At 36.8% G+C, this 20213-nt stretch overlaps 1 protein-coding gene across 1 annotated transcript in view; it reads right to left on the bottom strand.

The window, feature by feature from the left end:
* The window catches only part of CCSER1 (coiled-coil serine rich protein 1), a 657717-nt gene that overhangs the window by 518629 nt on the left and 118875 nt on the right, over window positions 1-20213 (bottom strand). The window contains exon 4 of the mRNA XM_027706580.1: window positions 15706-15799. Coding sequence (XP_027562381.1) covers window positions 15706-15799 — 94 coding nt within the window. The remainder of the gene's footprint in view (window positions 1-15705; window positions 15800-20213) is intronic.

A 20213-nucleotide genomic window follows, 5' to 3' on the forward strand; every position in this document is an offset into this window, starting at 1 on the left:
ATTCAGATTATTTTAGTTATTTAGGAATCTACACATGTGATCAAGGCTGCCAGGAAGGACAAAGGAGAGACCCAGAGCACACAACTTTCTAGGTTGACTTAGTTGGAATTACTACAACAATAAGTAAGATAGGCTCCCCCAATAATTTCTTCTGAGGGCTGCAAAATATCAAGGCACTATATTTATGCAAGAGAAACAAAATTAATTTATTTAAGACGAGAGATAGTGAGGGACCTAATCAGCTTCTAATCTCTTTCTGGTTTATATTAAAGAACCAATCTCACATCGCTTCCTAAACAGGACTCTGGTGGGTTAAAAGGCATGCTAAGATTTTAAATGAACCTCACCAAAATGAACATTGAATAAGTTATTTTTGCTGTGGGGTTCCCCCCCCCACCCCCATATTTTTTTTTCTAGGTCTATTCAGACTACTGAGTGTACTGAGTGTTATAAAAAAATAAAACTGTTTAATAAAAATTTTCTTTAGGAGTAAATTCTTCTTACTACCTATTTCTACTCTGCTTAGAAGATTAAGAACTAGCCCGGAATTATGTGCTCATTGTTTTGGGAAACTAGCAGAGTTTGTATGGACTAAGCCTCACCAGAGAAGAGTACTTTCTGGAGGATTTTTTTTATTTAAAAGATATTAACATTTTAATTTAAATAAGCAGACTGTGCTTTGCTACCAACTCTAATTTTCCTTGCAAAACAAAACAAAAATTTTGTGGTGTCTTCAAATCTTTTTCTTTCATATCCATGTGTAGAAAACACATGAAATTAAACAGATAGATGGCATCCCCAAACTATTTTAGGAAAAATAATCATTACCCACATTAGTCCATATAATAGTTATAACTATAAATTTTCTCAGGTGGACTACATAGTTTAGTCTTTTACCAAATATGTTAGCAATACTGTGCTCACGCATACTTTTTGCCACAACATAATTGTATTTAAGCAAATGATAGCAACTGAATAGCTATTAAAAAGTCAGTCTCACAGGAGGCACTAAGATGAATTGAGTTCAAGTTCCAAAGACCAAGGTCAGTCACAAATGAGCTTAAATCTGAAGCAAATGATCCCACTGACTTCCATGGAGATAGTTATATGCCTTAGGCTACATACATGCTTAATTCCCTACTGAGACATTCTCACAGTAAATTCTTGAAGTATCGAAAAATTCCTTTTTCCCAAAGGAAAAACACGTTTTTTGTAGTACTCTTTGATACATTAGTAATGTATTTCCCACAAACTAGCAAACATACATATATACAAATGAGTAAAAACAGAGAATAAATCTGAATCTATAATGAACTTAAAAAAGATATATCAAAGGGATAAGTGGTAAATTCAAAACATGCTGAATCATCCTTCATATAGACAGGAATTTGAACAGAACAGTAAATGCAGTGACCTAAATCCTTATGAGATACCAAAATTTCAAATATATTTTTGCAGCAATGAATATAGGGACAATTCATTCCACATTATTAGAAAGTAGACTGATCTCCAAGGACTTCTACCAACTATAATTTATAAATACAACTAGCATTATTAAATAATCATGGGGACTCTATTCTACAATGTGAGAAACAAAATAGTCTATTGGGAGGCAGAATTCTCCATTATTATAGCTGTAAAAATCTGTCAAACTGTTATCTCAGTTGACTAGACTTTCAAACTTGAAAGCAAGCAAGAATTACCACCTTTGACCTACAGTTTCAAAATATATACTGTTACTTGACTAAGCTGTTACCTGAAATCAAGAACTAACTAAAGGTTGAAAATATACAGGCTGTCTGTATTTCATACCACAATATGAGATTTGAACAAGAATGTACAGTAGAAAGAATCCCATCAAAACACAACTCTTTAATAGAAAGCAAACAGAATGAGGCTAAGAGAAGAGTTAAAGATGAACAAGTAAGGTGGGTTTTTTTTGCACAACATCTCTAAAATGAGCTGAATTTGCAAAAGTAGTATTTTATAAAGTTGCAATCATAATAAATCCAAGTGTCACCTAAGGTAATACAAGCTCCTGCATATTTCAGGAAAGTACAGAAAGCTTGGCAGGTAAGAAGAGAGGAAAAAAACGTGCCAAATGTGACTGTGAAGGGAGAAGCAAGACAACCTCACTTCTGGTTAAGAAAAAACTGACACAACTGGAAGTGTCTTCCTTTACTTACAATGAAAAAATATGGGAAATATAAATTCTCCCACTGAAAGAAAGTGCAGTCTTTTCTCTCATCTCCTCTGGCCTTGCTGAGTACCCTTTGCTTCCCTCCTGGCACCTGCCACTGAGCTGATTCAGCGGCTCATTGTTCCTTTATTCCAAGGGAAAACCTCAAGAGCTTTTCTTGCAGGTTAGATAACAGTCCAGGCTATTGTGACACTAGATGGACCACACAGCATACCTCTCCATAACTTCTTACTCTGTGTTTGCTGTGGGGAGCAGCACACACAGCAGGTTCACTTGTATTAGAGGGCCCCTGCTTATGACCCCTGCAGCCTGAAATATGCACACCACCTGGATTTCTTTCAAACCTGTTGATTTCTTTTCAGAATAGAGGGACAGAATAACACTTCTGCTGGTATCTGAAAGCTATGAGAGTTTGAAAAATTATTTTAAGCTGCTTGCCATATATCAGTCTAAACCAAATTTAGAGCAACTTCATTCCAAAACATGTTATTTTTCCCAGAAGCTAAAGGTGAGATTTTTTTCACGCCATTTTTCCTTCTTACCTCTATTCATTTCTTTTCCCCTTTCTGTTTACCCCTCCTCTTTACTACCTGTGATAACTCAGTGTCAAAGGATCATGGTATGAGTTTCCACAAAACTTCAGTACAAGGCAATGCCTTTTGCCTGGTCAAACTCCTTCCACAGCCAGAAGTGCCCCTTCCAGATGCACAAAGATACAGTCACCAGCTCCTCCATGTGAGTAACTCCACACAGCTCTGCAGAGTCTGTGAATACAAGTGTGCTGCATTTGCAAGATGAGGGGTTTTGATTGAAAATCCTCAGAACCAGGAGCTATTTGCATTTAATCCAACACACGCTGACAATAAGATGGTTGAGTAATGTATTTATGTCATTCTAGCTTAAACCCTATAATTTACAAGTACATCATGTCAGTAATGTTATATTAAGAAGTATCAAGAATACTTTTTCCTGAACCCCAATCCTGCAAAAATCTCCAAAAAAGTCAAACAAATTAAAGATTAAGTAGGGAAGAAAACAATGAAACTGAACCTTAGAAATAGAGTTATTTCGTGTTTTATTCATGGAGAAAATGTATTAGAAATACAGAGACTTGTCAAAACTATTTTCTGTGAAATTAACAGCTTTGGGAAAAAGCTCAAAAATACTACAGCACAGCTATACTTTCATTTTATCTACTGCCTGCTTTTCAACCTTCAAATAAGTGTATTTTTACAGTAAATTGCTTTTTTATAGAGAAAAACTTCTGTGAGAAAAAATTGATCAAGTCAGGAAGATCTTCAACAGGTTAATCATGGTGCTGGGCTTTTGACAGTCAGCAAATTCACAACCTAGTATAACAAAGAGATGTTTACTACCAAGAATTTTTTTTTCCCATAGCAGTTTCTCAGGCCCTAGGGCCTCTCCGTTTTTCTTAACCTTTGAAAAGACACTGCTTTAATCCTTTTTCCTAAAACATATGTGAATTATGTTTGCAGGGCTGGAAATATTTAGAAAGGGAAGAAAAAATGAGCACATTATCCAAAACAAAAAAAACACTACACTTATTTACCATCAATTTTCTGTTTTATTTCCCACCATTCCAGATTCAGCAGTTACTCTGTTACAAGTGTCACTAGCACTCAAAAGCTGAGTGTGAGGAATTAAAGAACAAGACACTGACGTGGCTGGACACACAGACTGCCACAGACAAGGTGCTGCCTGCAATAGTGCCTACATACACAGGATGCAAGCACAGACAGGTCCCCTCCTCCTCTTGGGCTGGTGAAGACTGAAGGTCACTAGTGAAAGCACCCCCCATCCCACTCTCTGGATTCACATGTATATTTGTGGATGCCTCAGGTACCAGCATAGTTCCTCTGTCTGCCCAGCACCCCTGCCCACATCCCAGCCCCTCTTACCTCTTATGAGAATTCTCTGCTTTAGCAACTGCTTATTTTAGCAGCAGCATATGTGACCTTTACATCATACTACTCACCACAACTTGCTGCAATCTCTTTCCCCAGTTTGCAATGCACTGCCTTCAGAAATATGCTGATTTTTCTTTACTTGTGAAGATGTGAAAGAATTTCAGTTTCACCACTGTTTGTAGTGAAAGAGAAACTTTTCATAGAGCAAGATTCAAGAAGCACTCAAAGTACCCATTCATCAGACTATGCTCTTGAAGTTGAGAAACCTTTACTGGCAATCAACTTTTCACAGAATAATGCATGGTTCAGCAACTCTTTAAATATCAAACTGATAAATGCTTAGTTCTGTGGGGGGAAAAAAGAAAAATTATAAGGATACCCGTATATTCAGTGTAATAACAATTGGTGCATGAGTTGCTATTTCCAGATACATGTGTTAGCCATCCCGGAAGAGAACACTTGTTTCTTGTACTCAAAAGCTCATTCTAAATATTTTCAACTGCAACCACACTTTCCTTTAAATCTTAACTGGAAACAGACTCCCTTTCCTAAAGATATTACAACATTATGAAAACAGGAGAAAAAAGAGCCCCAAAGCCAGCAACACCGAGGTCACGCTCAGTAAGTGGAAAGAACACATTGTCTTTTGGAGAAGCTACTGGGGCGGTGGCAAGCAGGTGCTCTGACAAACTTCCATTTGAAAGCTGTTCTCTACAATAAGGGGTTGCATGAAGAATTTTGATATCTGGCGTGTGAGAGGGAAACAGCCAGGTGCTATTCACTTTGGGTCAGATTGAACATTCTTAAAAAAAAGCCTAAGTACAGAAGGTAAAACCAGAAAATTGTCTTCAAGGTTACCTTTCAGAATGTATCTCACATTGTTCCCTTGGCAAAGACAGATGTACAATATCCTTCTTAAAACATACTGCAGAAAACTAGCTAGGCTGTAAAATCCAAAAATACTGGCCTCTTCTAGGGGTCTTTGAGAGGACAAAACATTCTCAGGAAGTAAATGTACCCCCCTGACCAACCTCCGAAGCATTTTGCTACATATTGATCCCTCTCCTAAAGCTCAACCTAGGCTGCAATAAATCTCAGGCCTTACTGCCTGCATGGCATTTATTTGTCAATTCCTTCCTCCGTCAAGAGAAGTTGGAGGTAAAAACAAGGAAAAAAAATATCAACAAAATCCAAATAATACAAAGTATTTGACAGAACCCTCACAGAGACAAAAGAAGGGACAACAGGCTCTCTCATTCACAAGAGATCCAGGGAAAGACATACAACAACAAAGTCACCTAATATTTTCAAACACTTCAGCATATAGGACTCAATCTGTGAATAACGATGGACAGTAGGTACACTTTTGAAAGATGTGAAAAGCAATTTATATTTGAGCCCAGGCTTTAGTTGATTAGTACAAAAGGTTTTTCCATATTTTTCCTCCTGTTACATAAAGAAACTTGGGTTTTGCTTTAGCATTTTTTCAGCAGAAGGAAATAAAAAGTAAGAGGAGCAGTAACAGGAGTGGACACACCAGCAACAGCAATGGCAGTGTCTGCTCCACTTCCTGAAATGACATATGAAGAGGCACAAAACAGAACATAATTGGCCTCTAAAGACTCTAATGACTCTAGTTATTAATGCAACTGCATCCCAATGGTATCTTGAGTATCTCTCAAACTTTAATGCCAAATCCCCATGACTACTAGAGTACCACTTTCTAAGTACTACAAGTAAATTAAGTGACTAGCCCAGGGTAACACTAGAAATCTGCATCAAAGAATCCAGCTCCACCCAGGAGACCTAGACTAAAGTTTTAACTATCAGACTACCATTCCTTTCTTTACCTAAGAGTGAAGCTACAATGGTCCCAGAGATAAATATTTCATAATGTCAAAAGCCACCACTAACTCACACTTTCTAGATACATACAGTTTCAGTCTGACCTTGAAGTAGGATCACTGCAGAAGTTGTATGGAAGGTCAAGTTGTTTTTATATAAACTGAATAATGGTTGTTCTGCAGAATAATTGTGAGATCACAATTGTTCCTCTTAGTCCCTTAATCTCTCAAAGGAAACTGAGAAGAAAGAGCACGCCCTCTCAAGTTCTCATCACATCTCCATTTTGGTAAGACACCCAGTCCAGATCTTTGTAAATTCACAAAGCCTGAGAAAAAAAGCAGTATTTGGCATCCTACTTAAACTTTGCCATCTAAAAATGCAGAATTGCTTTAAATAGGACAGTGTGCTTTGATTTGTCATAACGTTTATTATTGCATTTATTTTCTGCCTGCAGATATTATTAAAGATGATGTTTCATCTCAATATACGTATAAAATCAAAGGAATGAAGAAAGGTAGTATGCCTAATTTAATTATTGTCCTGGTTCTTTCAGTAAATGATGGTTGAGCATACCAATATGAATAAGTATTTGTAACTAAATGTCACACTATAATTATGAAAGAGCAGGAAATTGAGATACAGACTCTTGATTCTAATTGCTCCATGATAACCATACAAATGCATCTCACTCAAAGTATTCTTTCATGACCCCGGAGTTCAGGACTGTGCTCTTTTGCCCTTCTTGTCTATTTATGAAGAAAAAATCTCTTGGCATCTAAATTATGATGTGATGTTCTGTGATGCTGCTTCATTTAGCTGAGTAGGATTTACAAGTACATATCATTAATAAAATTTATAACAGCCAGATAGGAAGCTAACATATACCCACCATTTGAATATATCATCTCTCCACATCAAAAAAACGAGCTAAAAATTCTAATTTGCTCAGGAAACCAAGTATTTTGCTTAATCCACTGAGAACACACAGCACAGGCCAATTATCTATATCCCAGACATGTTCTAAACATATTCAGAGGCAATCACAGCTAGAAGTTAATGTTACACTCCTCCCGCAGCTCATGAACTAGGCTTGTTCACAACTCAACTTTTAAAGTAAAATACACTACAAGAGGTTTAGGATAAAGTCAATTTGGTAGCAGTTCCAGGTTGCAGGGTTTGGGGTTTTTTCCCCTCAATTAAAATTGGAAACTGCACCATCCACTTACATAAATCACAGAACAGAAACAGGACTCTCAAAATTCAGTACTTCTTTTCCAGAATAGGGACCAGGATGCTCCAAGATGCTGGCAGACTAACTTTATACAGCCTATGATTTCTATTTAGTTTCATTCCAATCTAATACTAACTTCTCTAGTCATTATTTCTTCTTCTCCTTGCTTTCAGTAACTCCCACTACCAGAATCCTAACACATGCCTAGCCACAAGCGTGTAATGGTTATTTTTGACTAACACAAATATGCTTTTCTTATTTAATAATGCTACCCATTCTTTCACTGCAAAGCCTGCAAAAACCCCTTTTCCTCCATGCCCAGTGCTCTTTCAGAAGCTGTAGATCATGTTTAGAAGAGTTTAGAAGATGACAAGTTTTATTTCATTCTCTGGAGACCTCCATTACTGTGCAATATTTATTAAACAACGCTTCAGGGGGAAATGTGTAGCTTAGTAGAATATGTCATTCCCAAAATATAAAAATCCCTCTGTTTTTAACTTCTTCTAGCTGTGTAGAAACTAGTTGCGTGTGACTCTGCTCCATACTTCAAAGCCATGTGGGAAGTCAGATGTCCATGTGAAATCAGGCTGGTCACAATTCTGGCTTGTGCTGCTCACCTTCATAACAAGAATTTTGATGGAGGAATTGCAGGCATTTATTCAGCAAGTCTTTTTCTCTTACAAAAATAAAAACTTATATGAACTTTCCCTTTTAATTGATATTAGGATATCTATGTAGTGGTGTAGTTAATGTAGTGAACTCACACATCAGTTTTTGTTTTGTTCATTATTAGTACTATTTACTTTTTTATTATTTTATTGTCCAAAATTCGTAGTGACAATGCAAGATGCTAGTCAGCTAAATAATCTATGAACATCCTTTTTGGCAGAGGCACAGAGCTCTGTGTTATTTTACCATCACAAACTTCATTCTGTTCAAAACATGTATATATAAACCAAAATGTTTTTACAAATTTCAAAAATGAGCTGTAAAGGCAGAAAACTAAAATGCAGTTATAGTTTAACCTAATCTGATACAACTCTAAAAGGTGGAATTTGGCAATGGCAAAGCTTTCAAAATAGCTCAAGGAGTTGAGTGTCCAATTCCAAATAAAAATCAAAATATGTCATTGTTTATAAACACAGAAACATAATTTGCTGCCAACAATACATTAATGAGCAATACATTCAAATTACCTAAATATCTAGTATCTAGTTCAAAGCAGCTGTCTGATAAAAATACATAGTCAGGATCTTTTTGTCCTATTTTCTATTTAAAGGTAAATTAAAACCTCTGAAAAATCTGCTTTCCTTGCACTGACAAACATGAATGGATTACGTGGGCATTTTATTAAACTCCTGGAGACAACTTCTGCTTGCGAGCAGGACATCTGCTTTGCTAGAAAACCTCAGGAAAAACAGCTAGCCAGTGGTATTTGGTCCTTTTGAGTTCCTATGCTGTTGCCACCGTCTTACAAAACCGGATACCATCTATCCAGACAACAGCTGTGCTAATGTCAAAGCTCACTGCCCACGCCGTCCACCACAGAAACTAATGCCAACTCCCAGCTTCTGACAGGAGCCACCCTTTGGCTGGCTGAGGACTGGCCCCGGAGCCAAAGGCTCCTTGCGACACCCCCTGCTTCGGGGCAGGGCAACAGCCTTTGGTGTCAATGAATCCCAGCTGATCCACCCCAGCCAAGGGGCTGACTTTCAGTGATTCGCTGCCAAAACAAGTAGTGTAACTCATACATTTTTCTATTCCCTTATTACATTTCAAATATGTTTCACATCTGAAAATCAAGTAAATTTATTTCTGGTTTACAGTTTGCAACTATCAGTGTTAATGACCCACTACCACCATTACATTTTTATGTACTTTTTCTATAACAACATCTGTATTTTTCCCACTTTGGTCAAAAAAACCCACCAAAAGATCAAAGGGGTTTCATCTCAGCTCTGCACTCCTACCCTCCATTAAAAAATTAATAAAAATAATTAGTACATTCAATTAATACACAGAGGAGGAGCTTCAAACTCACCACAGAATTTTCACACACAGCTTGTTCATCATATTCAAAATAACTCAGCAACTACCTAATTAAATTGTTGGTGTAATGACCCAGTGATATGAGTTTGACTGGGTGCTGATGGTAATTGATCTGCAAGCTAGCTGGATTTAAAAGAAATACAATATAAATTCTCGTCTTTTTCTTTCTAAAAAACAAATGCACTGTTTTTGCTGGTGAGGTTGATAATACCTATTGTAGTTATGTTACTGTAATTTGACATTTAAATGTCTGTTTAAGTTGTATGTCCCAGTCAAAAATCAAAACACTATTCCTACCTTGCCCTTGGAGTCATGCAGTAATCTGCCAAATTATTTTTTTTAATACACGTACATATTTGTGTTATGATAGAGTATTCTAGCCCTAGACACTATGCTTGGGATCTCACTAATGAGCACTAAATAAAAACTGCCTAATACCAACACATTACAAAGCTAGAACCCACAGTTTCCAAAAACTTCACTAAGATGTGCCTCTCCCTGCTCATTACTGACAGCGCCAGGTAGACAATATACCACAGCATTGCATTTTAAACATAAATAACATCTATTTAATAACTATTTTTCTATTTTTTATCAGGTATACATGAGCAAGTGTTACAGCATAAGAGTGATACTACTACATCAGAGCTTCATATGTTCATTCCTTTCAGTTATATTAACACAAAGCTACACCAACAGGCCCTTCTTTCTCAACATCCACTAATAGAAGAAAATAAAGAGAGAGCACATAAGAGCCACTGCCACCATATCAAAAGTTACTTTATCAAGTCACATATACTCTTTTTCATTCATAAATCTTGAGCAACTACCAAAACATGTATTACCACAGAGTCCAGAATACACTTAAAACGTTTCTAACAGGCGTGATCTTAACTCATGTTTGATCAAAATGTGCCCGTCTCTGAAAGTTTGTTTTTTTAAGAGCTGAATAATATTTAGATGGATTATAAAGTACACTTTTGTATTTCCACTTTTAATCCATTTTTTTCAGCAAATAAAGAAAATAATTTCATTTCTGAAATATGCTGCTATCCTTCTTGTATATGCTGGATTACAGCTTTTCAGCTGAGGCTGAGGCATTAAACCCAAAATGGCTGAAGCACTGGCCAAAGACAAATCTCTGCTAAAACATTTAGCAAGCTACATTATTCAAAACTATTCAGCAAGCATTCAAGCTACAACATGATGGATGCGCAGGCCAGTCTGGGTATACAGCTAATCAATATCACCCTCATGAATAGTCACTGCATAGTGTGGAGCCTGATGTGGAGGAGACGGGCGCATGTGCTTAATATTCGGTACCACAAACAGTGGTACCGACCTCAGCCCAATCACTCGCTACAAATCCCAGCTACACCCACACAGCTTTGTAAGAAGAGGCAGGGCACAGGTTTTATGACACTTGTGGCAAACACTTAAGAAATTACAAAAGCTCTTGGATAGCTGTGCCTTTGTGAACTTTCAGAAAAGGCTACTATTTACTGCAGTCCTGATTTAATGGCAACTAACCGTATAAAACCATTCGGTTTTCAATTGGCTATGGCACAACACAAGCTCATGTACATTAATGTACATTACTTGAATAAATTCCCCCCTGCTTATACCACTGAATATAAAGGTTTTCCTCATACATTTGACTAATCAATACTTGGAATCAAATACATCTTGTTTCATGAGGGAAAAGGAAAATGAATGAGGTTAAATTAATGCTGTCACTTTCTATAAACCAGCAATAGTTTCCCGCTACAGAAACCACTAACTTCATTATTTTGCAATAGGAAATCAACACTGTAGCATGTTTTAAAAGTCTAATTTACTAGAGCAATAAAAAGGCACCCTCAAGGCTCATCATGTATGTCATATTATGCTTAATTCTAAGCATTCTAGCTTAAGAACAGTAGGCAAAACTCTCAGCGAATCAAGTTGATTAGTATTTTGAATTTGTATGCTGTAGCGCTCTCCACTCACTAAGCACTATATAAATATTATTTTATTAAATTTCAAAGCAATTGTGTTAGGCAGGATAATAAAATGTCTCTGTCTTACATTCTTTATCTCGACAATACAGCCTTTAAAACAGAAGCAAAAGCAGTAAATTAAAGCAGTAAACTCACAGGGAGAAGGTCAGAAGTGAGAGTATTCAAGACTTCTAAAGCTGTGCTAGGACTAGCAGGGCACAGAAATCTACATCCAAAGTAGAAGCAACTGCCTGAGGTTTGCAAGTATCTCCTTATCTTCTATTGTATGGTTAGAGAAAAAGCTTGGGATATTTCTTTTATTATTTTCTAGTACTCATCAGGGTTCATAGCACCTTTTTGCAGGAACCCTATTTCATGAGGATGCTGCTGGAGGGCAACTAGTTCATTAGGGAAAAGCTGAGAGGACAGAATAAGAACACAAGTAAAAAATGAGTTGGAGTAATAAATAAATAAAAAACCAAACACAAACAATGAAAGAGGTAACAGATCTTTGCCTCTTTCTCCTTTCTAACTCTGTACTTGAATTAATACAGTGTTCCACTTTCTGGAACAATGTCTCCTTTCCTGCCAACTGGCTCCTCGCTCCTCTTTAAAAAACTCCTTAATAGCCATTTCTCCTAGAAATCCTTCTAATAGAATCTTATTTCCTATTCATAAATGGTCCCTAAAATTATGGTTGATTGATATGATACAATTCTTTTCTTAAATTATTATTATTATATTGTAAGCTTCAGTACAAAGTCAAAGACATATCCTCACCCTGGCAAATACTGTTCTTTACAACCACAGCAGCTAAAAGTAAAAAATACTGTAAATCTTGTCTTAAATAAAAAATTTCTAAAAAACTAAAGCTCCTAATAACATTTAAGAGACTTTCTCAATTTGCCATTAATCAGCCAACTGTATTTATTAACTGTGGCACTATGCTTCAGAATTATGTTTCAATGACACAGCTTGCTGTATACAGCCTCCTGACCAAGGAATAGTTTGTGACAGTCAAGTTAGAAATGCGATGTTAGGCCTTGTATTTGTGTGATTTCTCATTAAAAATTTTCATAGGCTTTTGAAGTTTACTTATCCTTAGCTATTCCCTAGTTATCCCTCTGCAACAACCAAAGAAAGAACTGAATTCTTTTAAAATTATACCTCTTCATATTTCAATGTATTTTTTTAAATACTGAAAGGAGCTTCTCTTGGAACATTTCTCCCTACAGTAATTCCCCACAGAATTGCTTACTGGGAGCCAAATGAGGCAGAAGTGAATTGTAATATGGCTCTAGGACTGCGGGCCTTAGCCAAATAAATGCTATAATCAGCATCAGTATGTAGAACATCAACAGGATTTTTATTGTACTACAAATAGTCACAGTAGTGTTAATAACTCTGACTTCCAGAAGAGAATAATTTTAACCTTTCCATGCAAGACACAGCATTTTCTATCGTATTTTTACACTCAAACACCTTCATTTTTATAACAGACGTAGAACACTCCCATATGACTTCAGTATGATACATATGTGAATGTCAGATACAAAGATCTCTTTCAAGTATTTGAGAAACACAAGGAACTTGTTAGGAAAGTAAACAAATACAGCAACAAAACCACTGAAATATGTAAAGCTGACATAACATACAGCTGAATCTTATATATGACAGACAGCACATACCCACCAGGGAAAAGAAGGCTCACAAACCTGTATGTCTGATTGTGTTGACTGAATTTTAGTGAGGCAAGCCACAGGTAAAGTGTCAAGCCCACTGCCTTAAAGAAGTCTTTTTAAAGAGTTCAACAAACCTACTGCTACCAGAAATTATGGAAAATTATCTACTCTTCAGGCCACTCACATACTCAAAGAATTAAGCAGCCCCTTGGTTTGCTTCAAATTCAATTAGAATAATATATTCTACCATAACAGTACTGGCTCATTCTCCATGTGTAATTTGTTGTCCTCTTGTTTTTGAAGGGGGCAAGATTAAAGATCTTTTAAAAGACAGAGTGCTTCCCAATTACCTGAAAGAGCTTATATGTACATGTCCAGAAATATGATCACTTTCAATTTGCTGAGTTTTTAAAAGGCTAAAGTTCTGCATTACATTAATTGTATATCTTCAACATGCTTGCTCACTTGATCACTTCTGTATTCCAGTGCCTATTTAAAAAATCACATTAATAATATTTGATTATGTATTCTAATTGAAGAAGTTTATAAGAATTCTATTTAGGTAGGAATGGAGAGGCCTATTGAAAAAAAAACAAGCAAGCCCGAAAGTGAAAACAGGGAATGCCTTGACTTGGAACTACTAAAAAGAATTTTGGTTACTAAGTCTTAAATCCTGGAAGTGGGCAACAGCTTAACACAGGAATCAGAAAAGCAACTTTTAAAAAATGTTTACATGTCGGTATCTAACTCAAGGGTTTTCTGTACTGCAGTGGTATGCAAATGCTAAAAAACTCTGACAATCAAGCCTCTTACCTCAATATCTTAAATTAAGATGATGACTTACAATCACACTAATTATTTTGTGCCAGATCCTAACACAACATAAAGACATCAGCTTTATTGTGTCAACATATCAAATTGTGTCAACCTATACTGTGGCTCTACCCTACCAACTCTTTTTTCCAACTGAATAACTCAAAACTGACAGTGATGGCTAGGCAAATCTTAAATTTTTGGCAGCCAGATCCACCACCAAACAAATAAATGAAAGAGCAAATATAAATAAGATAAACACATTTGGTTTTAAAGACAATGTGCACACTGCAACATAAGTCTCTACATTACTGCTCAGAATAGAAATGGTCACCATTCTTCAAAGGGCACTGCAGATCTCTGTTTTAAAAGCACCTCATTTGCTCTGAATAATGAGCCAAGAGTAGAAAGATCATGTGTCATATCACATCTCCATCTTAATTACTTCTCTATCAAGTATAATGTCATTTAGGCATTATGATCTCAGTTGTTCCAGAAGCTGCTATAAATCTTTGTAATCGTACGCTGGACATGACTTTTCCTTCACTGTTAATTCAGTGCTTTGTAAATATAAATAAAGGAGGAAAACGTGAGGCCAAGTGCAACATGTTAGGGAAGTTTATTTATGGAAAATGGTTCTGCCAGTTAATTTGTTTCCAAGAGGTCCAGGGAATAAACAAGTCAAAATGCTATGATTTCTTATAAAATGTTAACATTTGTTTTTAAGCTGTTTGAAGCACGTTTCCCAAGCATTGACTTTCTGCAACCAGTTAATAGCATTATTCAGTCCAGGTTAGAAAGGGCCTTTTCTGTGCAGTTCATTTGTTGCATCCTAACTCCCAGTAATTTAGGAAACAGTGATCATGCATACATTGCTGCTACAACCCTCCACAATCTCCACCAAATAAAATAGAAGAGATGTTTCGTCATATAAGTAGATATGCCAACAGGTTTAAAAAGCACAGTACAATGGTTAAACAGAATTATCATACAGATAATTCAGATATGTTCACAGAATAATCATACACAGAAAATTTGAAACAAGAGCATAATTCAAGCAGTTTAACTGTAACCATTGCTAAATTTGCATCAAAGAAGGGCCCAAAACTGCAGATGGCACGTACCAGCCAGCACATGGCTCAAAAACCCCTCTTTCATGTGAGTTTGCAGGAATGGGCACTACTGGCACCTATGTGGGTGAATGGACAAACAGGGGCCAGAAAACAGCAAGTAAAAGAGAGGGTGACAATTACTCCTGCTTAAAAAACAGAGTAACACAACAGAATACAAAATCAAAACTCTACCTGTGATCAAGTACAAATCTCATGTGTATTTTAAGACTCTCCAAACCCTTTTGCATTGGCAGGACTTTTCATATTCATGGACTAGACACCACACTGCCCTACATCACAGTTAAAGGAAATGCAGCGTTTGTCAGGTGACACAACATAGCATGACCTTGCATAATCTATTATAAAACTGTACTGAACACTCTATGAATTGACCTTGTTTACTGCTACTAATCAAGGCAGTGCAACAGGGCTTTAATCAACCCATGAGAGAAATGATCAAGTTACGCTCACATATCAAGTCAAACCTTCTTTATCTGAAGATTATTCTGGCACACACAAAAACGTGATCACAATTATATCAGCAATGCTCTTTTTGTAAATGCCTGGGGTAGGCAGCAGTCATTTTAAGTATCTAGAAAAACAGATGGGTCTGCCCTTGGTGCTGAAATTCTTATGTAGCTGTAAAAATCAATTCCATTTCATAACTGACCATACGAAGTCCAAATGCAGTGTAAAGAGCATTTTTTCTGATCAATTACACATATAGAAATAACACAACAAAATGCATACTGCTATTCCCCTTCCAAAAAAATTATTTCTTTTTATTTCCAAGTAACTGTACATTTACTTTATATTTCTAGAATAACAGTACCTCACTGAAGAGGTTCAGTATTTATCTGACTTACCAGAACGATGATGATGTTGTTCTTCTAGGAATTCCAAGTCAAGCATTAGGTCATCTTCATCCAACTCACAGGAACCCAAGTTATTCAAAACATCCTAATATATATTTAAAAAAAAAAGAGAATCATTTAGATAGATGTGTTAGCCATATTGCTCTGCATAAAATAGTTACCAATCAGATCTGGAAAATACATTTAAGCAGGAGCTAAAGAAAATTCTTCTGCAAACACTGGACCAGTGAAAAACAGTATGAAACAACTGTCCAAATGTATTTTTCACCCGTCTCTCTTTGTAGAGGATCTCAAATATTTAACCAAAAAATGCCAAAGTACAAGTAATACCATTTATACAACTTTTTTAAAACATTCAGTGATGGGTGTCTTCGCAAGTCTAATCATGACTTCTTATGAAGACAAAAAGTGTTATTCTTAGCACAACATAAAAGTATCAGTACTTGTTTTTTATTAAGTTTTGAAATTCTAAGCACTGCCTGCCCTTACCAATATACTGTGAAGAGAGATTTACTGTTCTATTTATCCAAAGGATAAAGAGACACAAATTTAGGATAAACAGGAAATTCAGGCATGAATTATCAGCTTGTGAATTTTCAAGTATTTCTGTGGGTGGCAAAGGCTAACACGGACAGACAAGAAAGCCTGACTGTGAAGTGTAGCTGCTTAGGTCCCACATTTCCCAAGTTTTAACCACAGACAGATAAAGCAGCTTTACACAATGCATCCTCTAAAAAGATAAAACGGGTAGAGGGGCTACAATTAAAAGAGAGCAAAATAGCAGCTTTTCACACTTCCTAATCCCTACAGGATTAGCTTCTCAGAAGATAAAATGACCAGTTATTTCTCAGGTACACATCTTTACTCTGTAAACTCCGAGTACAGCAATATCGCTATTTAGGCTTCATCTGGGGTCATGAAATGGTGTTAGCTCGGCCTTCGCAAAGCTCTGCCTGGAAAACCAGGGTCTGTAGCCAGACACAGGAATGACAGTCAGTCTCAGAAGAGACAAACTGCTGACAGGGGACAGAGAGGCACCCTGGGAGCCACGGCTGAAGAAAGCCTCTCCTCTGCCATCCAGGAAGCAGGCAACACACACCAGGAGAGTTCACTTTCTTGTTCCCCGCTCCTATGCTCACCACAGGCAACTTTGGAAAATGAAGCAATGAGGCAATTTTCTTCTCTAGCCCCCACCAACCTCAAGTTGCTATACTCAATGTATTAAAAGTGACAGTCATACTCCATTTTCTTCCCATGTGTATTTTATTCTGAAGTCATTTCTTTTGACGTGATATTATGATTTTCTCCACAGTCATCAACATCTAATCAAAGTTATTCATGCACTCTCCAGCTGGCATTTTGTTTGAATCTACAAGCAATACTGCATAGTCCAATTCTTCAATTCACCCACAAGCAAAAAAGGTCAGTAGATCCTGCATGAGATGTTGGCACCCCTTACATTTCACATGCTCTCAACACCAATGTAACCCAGACAACATGGCAAATCAGCATGAAGGAGGCCAGGCTATTGTCCCAAAGTATCAAGCTGTCTGTGGGATCTCCATATAGCAATCTACTGTATAGAAAGCAGAGAAATATAACAGTTATATACATTAAACTAGTAAAGGCCCTTCCTGACTTCAGTTCTAACCATTTTTTTTCGGTTCCTTCTAATTCTTTGAAGTATTTTCCCCTCACAATAGATGTCAATTCTTATTCACACTCACCACTTGTACCTAATTCAATCCTTTCGAAAAATTAATTCTTCAAACTCTTTCACAAACAACACATAGGCAACACAAGGACTTTTTCTTGCATTCTTTCCCTGACTTACTATCAGGGCAGGAAAACCTCTTCTGAGAGACAGAACACACTGCTATTACTATATTTTTGCTCCCTTTTTAAATTTAGATGCTCAAGCTTGAGCAAATGGCATATTAAACAACTCAGAAAGTACAACATACCTTGTTTATATTTTGTTTTATTAATGTAAGAAAAAGACTTGGAGAAAAAGTCCATGAGAATAATCCTTGCAGTTTTTAAGCAACAGCTAAATGTTTTTCATACCAGTAGAAATAAAAGGTCAAAAGGTTGAAGTACACAGGTTTGTCTATCCAACTGACTCCACACTGATATTAAAGCTAAGAATCCTTTGATAAGCTATACCAGCATTAAGGAGCATGATTTCGTGCTAATTGAGCATCTACATGTGCAGTAACTTATGCGTGGTCTGAAATCTTAGGAGATTGCCTGTGAAAACAGTGATTCACAGCCCTCATCAAGAAACAAATTCCATTCGATTTGGAATAAACAAACAAACACAAACAGAACCACAGTTTTCTAAATTAAAAAAACTCCTGTGTAAGATGGACCAAAAGGAAAATGTTTGTATACAACTCTTCTCCTTATTGTTGCACTTCAGGACTGTCTTCACTTGCAACCTCCAGAAAGAAGGTAAACCATGCTCCATCTATCCTCTCTATGCTGTGAGGCTGAAGTACACCCTGCTCAACAAACCACCTCTTCTTGTCCACCTGAACTAAGGGCTCCCAGCTGCCCTCTCCATGCATCCTTGCCCTGCCTTGCTTACAGCCTCTTCAACTCCACCAACAGCAGGGCAAGCTACAATGATAAAGAAAAGCTCCTCCAGGTTTATTCTTCTCATAAGTACCTCCTCCGGGGAAATAGTCTCCCTCTATTCCCAGGAGCTCACTTGTTCTTTATAAAGGGGCAAATGACAGAACTAGGACCAAACAAATTAGAGCAGCTACTCTCCATCATGGCAAGAACGAGGATTTGACAGAGCTGCTCCCCTGCCAAGGATGTCAGTGATGGCAGTGCAGCTGCTTTCCTGCTCTGATCACCCACCTGCGGGCAGAGTTCTTCCACAGACACAAACCGAAACTGAACTCACAAATGCATAAAAGCCCATCCAACCAGAGAGCATTAGTTAAGTTCCCAGGGCTGTTCTGAGTAATATTTTCTGAAAACATAATTAGAAAATAAGAGAGCCAGGCTCCTAGAATGGCCTGCCTAATGTCACAGAACAGCTCAGCAGTACCACTGTGAGTGCACACCAATCTCTTCCACCCCTCTGCTTCCTCACCAGGATCCATTACTCCTTTGTTGCTATGACAATTAGTAAAAATTGTTATTTCTTTTAAAGTTTAATATCTCTTGACCTTCTTCCTGTTCTCCCCCTCACCACTGATGCTGTATCCTTTGAAGAATAACGCAATTAAATATTAAAAAAAAAAATAAGAGATCAAGCCCTAAAGAGCATTCCAAGTAAATAGTTTCAAGGCTTTGCTACCTAAAGAAAAAGAAATTAATGCTTTCATCAAGGTCTCAAGGAACCATTTGTGGTAGCATACCTTTCATTTATTTTAGAAGGTAAACCATTTAGTTGAGGCAGAACCTTGTAGCAAAAACCTCTTTATTAACTCTGTAATAGCCCCTTAGAAGTCTTAAGACATAATTCCTAGTTCTGCTGTCTGCTTGACTTCTACCATCATTTAGCCTTTATAATAGATTCAAAATTAACATGATGATGCTTTTTTCTTCTAGTTAGTCTCAATGTTGATCACAACTTGTGAGAAGCGCATGTGAACACAGTCAATCATTTGCCTACATCTCTCAGTTTTTCCTGGTCAACAACAGGTCACAATCAGTTTAAAAACTGGTAAACCCAGTTTACCAACCACCCTTTTCACCTTTGACTAGATTAACTATCACTACTATTTAAATATTTCTATTTAAACAAGAATTTAGTAGAGATAACTTAAATGTTATTAATTCAGAATAAATAGCAGCAGAACAAAAGTAAAATGGTTTAGGATGCTTTTCATAACTGATAATGGTTGTAGCAGAACAGAATGCTAATCTAAGAATATTTCAAGGCATCAGTAACTTCTTACTAATAAATTCCATATTTAAAATTCTTTCAGCAACAACAAGAAGTATAAATTGCTATTTTCATCCAACAGTTAGGTATCTTACTCAGGGCTCCTTGAACCCAATGGTACTCAACTTAGTTGTGACCGGGCCCAGAATTTCTTAACATTCTTAAGTAATATGACCTAAGAATAGTTTTAGTATGAAAAGATGCTCAGTGATTTGCATGGATAGAATTCGGAAAAAGCTGAAACATGTTAGTGATAGAGATGTATTAGACACGCAGTTCCTCCCAGCCAGATGATGTGTATCTGGACAATAAGTTTACTCAGGGTTGCTAAATGGTGTTTCCTTTCTCCCTTAGTACCCTCCCTATCTCCTGTCTCTCTTTCCAGTTTCCCTTCCTATAACCACTCAAAGGAAATCTAATGCATAATACATAAATTTCACTACCTTTCCACAATAGTCAAGTATTTAATTATTTGTGTACCCGTTCAGTACTTAAAATGAGTTTGAAAGTTGGAACAAATAATGACAGCTTTAGTAGTCAATACATATAAAATGAACACGATAACATGTCTCCAATTACTGGGCTTAATCAAATA

Source organism: Neopelma chrysocephalum, unplaced genomic scaffold (genome assembly GCF_003984885.1).
Source record: "Neopelma chrysocephalum unplaced genomic scaffold, ASM398488v2 Primary Assembly neopelma1_382, whole genome shotgun sequence".
NCBI classification, from domain to species: domain Eukaryota; kingdom Metazoa; phylum Chordata; class Aves; order Passeriformes; family Pipridae; genus Neopelma; species Neopelma chrysocephalum.